We start from the raw sequence: 1,359 nt of genomic DNA on the forward strand, positions 1-1,359 counted from the left end.
AGATCACAACTCTTGCCATTTGACATAAGTGCTGTATTTGGTGTGGACTAGGCTGGGCTAGGCTCCTACACACACCAGGAAGACCTGGGAGTGGGAACAGGGTGAGCTAACCTGGGCCACGGCATGTGCTGGTAAATGCTGAGATGGCAGGGGGATGGGAGTTGAGGAGGTCATGGGAGACTGGGCCACAGCACCCAATGACATACACAAGACCTTCGTTGGGAGGTGGGGCTTGGTCAGAGAACCTTGAGGACCTCCTTGTTGGGTCCACTGTTTTTGTGGGTTTTTTGGTTTGTTTGTGGGTTTTTTGTTTTGTTTTGTTTTGGTTTGGTTTGGTTTGTTTTTTTTTGAATATGAAAAATTTATTACTAGACTTCTGACACCGACATTTATGATCTTGGTCTTTCTTTCTTGCCTTTGTATAAGGCCAAGAGAGAAACGTTTGCTACTTTGATCACCTTAAAACGGACTCCAGGAATGTCACCGATGACGTGACACTTCCGCCTAAATCCAGCCACCAGCACTTCGTAGTTTTCCTTGATGAAGTTGAGGCAGCAGTCGTTGGGCATGAAGGCTGTGATTTTCTTGCTGTTCTTGATCAGCTGCACCCGGACGCACTTCCTGATGGCCGAGTTGGGTTGCTTGGCCTCGACGCCCACTTTGTCCAGCACCATGCTCTTGGTGTGGGACGTGCCCCTGAACGGGTTGGCCTTGAGCGCTGTGCCCAGGTGCGCCTTCTTGTACTGCTTGTCGTGCCACTTCTGGTCGCGCCGGTGGCTGCGCAGCTTCCTGGCCGTGCGGAAGCCGAGGCACTTGGCCATCTTGCCAACGCACAGGCCTGAGCCAAAGAGAGCAACGCAGCGCCGGGCACACAAAAGGCACCACCTTTTTTTTTTTTTTTCTGAGTTAAAAAACCATTTATTTTACCATAAAGGGGAAAAAAGGGATCAACTCTATAGGTCCAGCCTTTAGGCCAAATAGAGACCCAAGGAGCATCTCACTCTCTCACAAACCCAACCCCCACTGGGAGCAGGAGGTAAGGCAGGAAACAGCAAGGCCCCCACCACATTCTGCACACAAAGAGGTCTGCTGGGAAAACAGAACAGGAATGGGAAACTACAGGGCACTGAGAACAGGAAAACGGGCGATAGAGGGGAAGAGAAGGTCTGCTTCCACTGTTGAATGTGAGAGATGAGACTAGTCCACATATGGCTGCAGCACCCATCAACCAACATTTTGGCTGGGGACTGACCAGGGTGAGGTAGGCTGCCACGCCCACTAGCATGAGAGAGAGCCCAAATGGGTGCTGTCCAGATGGATAGACAGCAGTATCACCTGACAAGTGCCAGAATTGGATGC

At 51.1% G+C, this 1,359-nt stretch overlaps 1 protein-coding gene across 1 annotated transcript; it reads right to left on the reverse strand.

Annotated features, from left to right (window-relative positions):
• Positions 1-307: 307 nt before the first annotated feature.
• LOC121168606 (40S ribosomal protein S23-like) lies at positions 308-837 on the reverse strand. The gene has a single exon (XM_040998880.1). It carries the CDS (start codon positions 819-821, stop codon positions 390-392), a length of 432 nt encoding a protein of 143 aa, XP_040854814.1. The 5' UTR covers positions 822-837; the 3' UTR covers positions 308-389.
• Between the last annotated feature and the right edge of the window lie 522 nt (positions 838-1,359).

Source organism: Ochotona curzoniae, unplaced genomic scaffold (assembly GCF_017591425.1).
Source record: "Ochotona curzoniae isolate NIBS_2020 unplaced genomic scaffold, NIBS_Ocur_1.0 scaffold_1037, whole genome shotgun sequence".
Lineage (NCBI taxonomy): Eukaryota > Metazoa > Chordata > Mammalia > Lagomorpha > Ochotonidae > Ochotona > Ochotona curzoniae.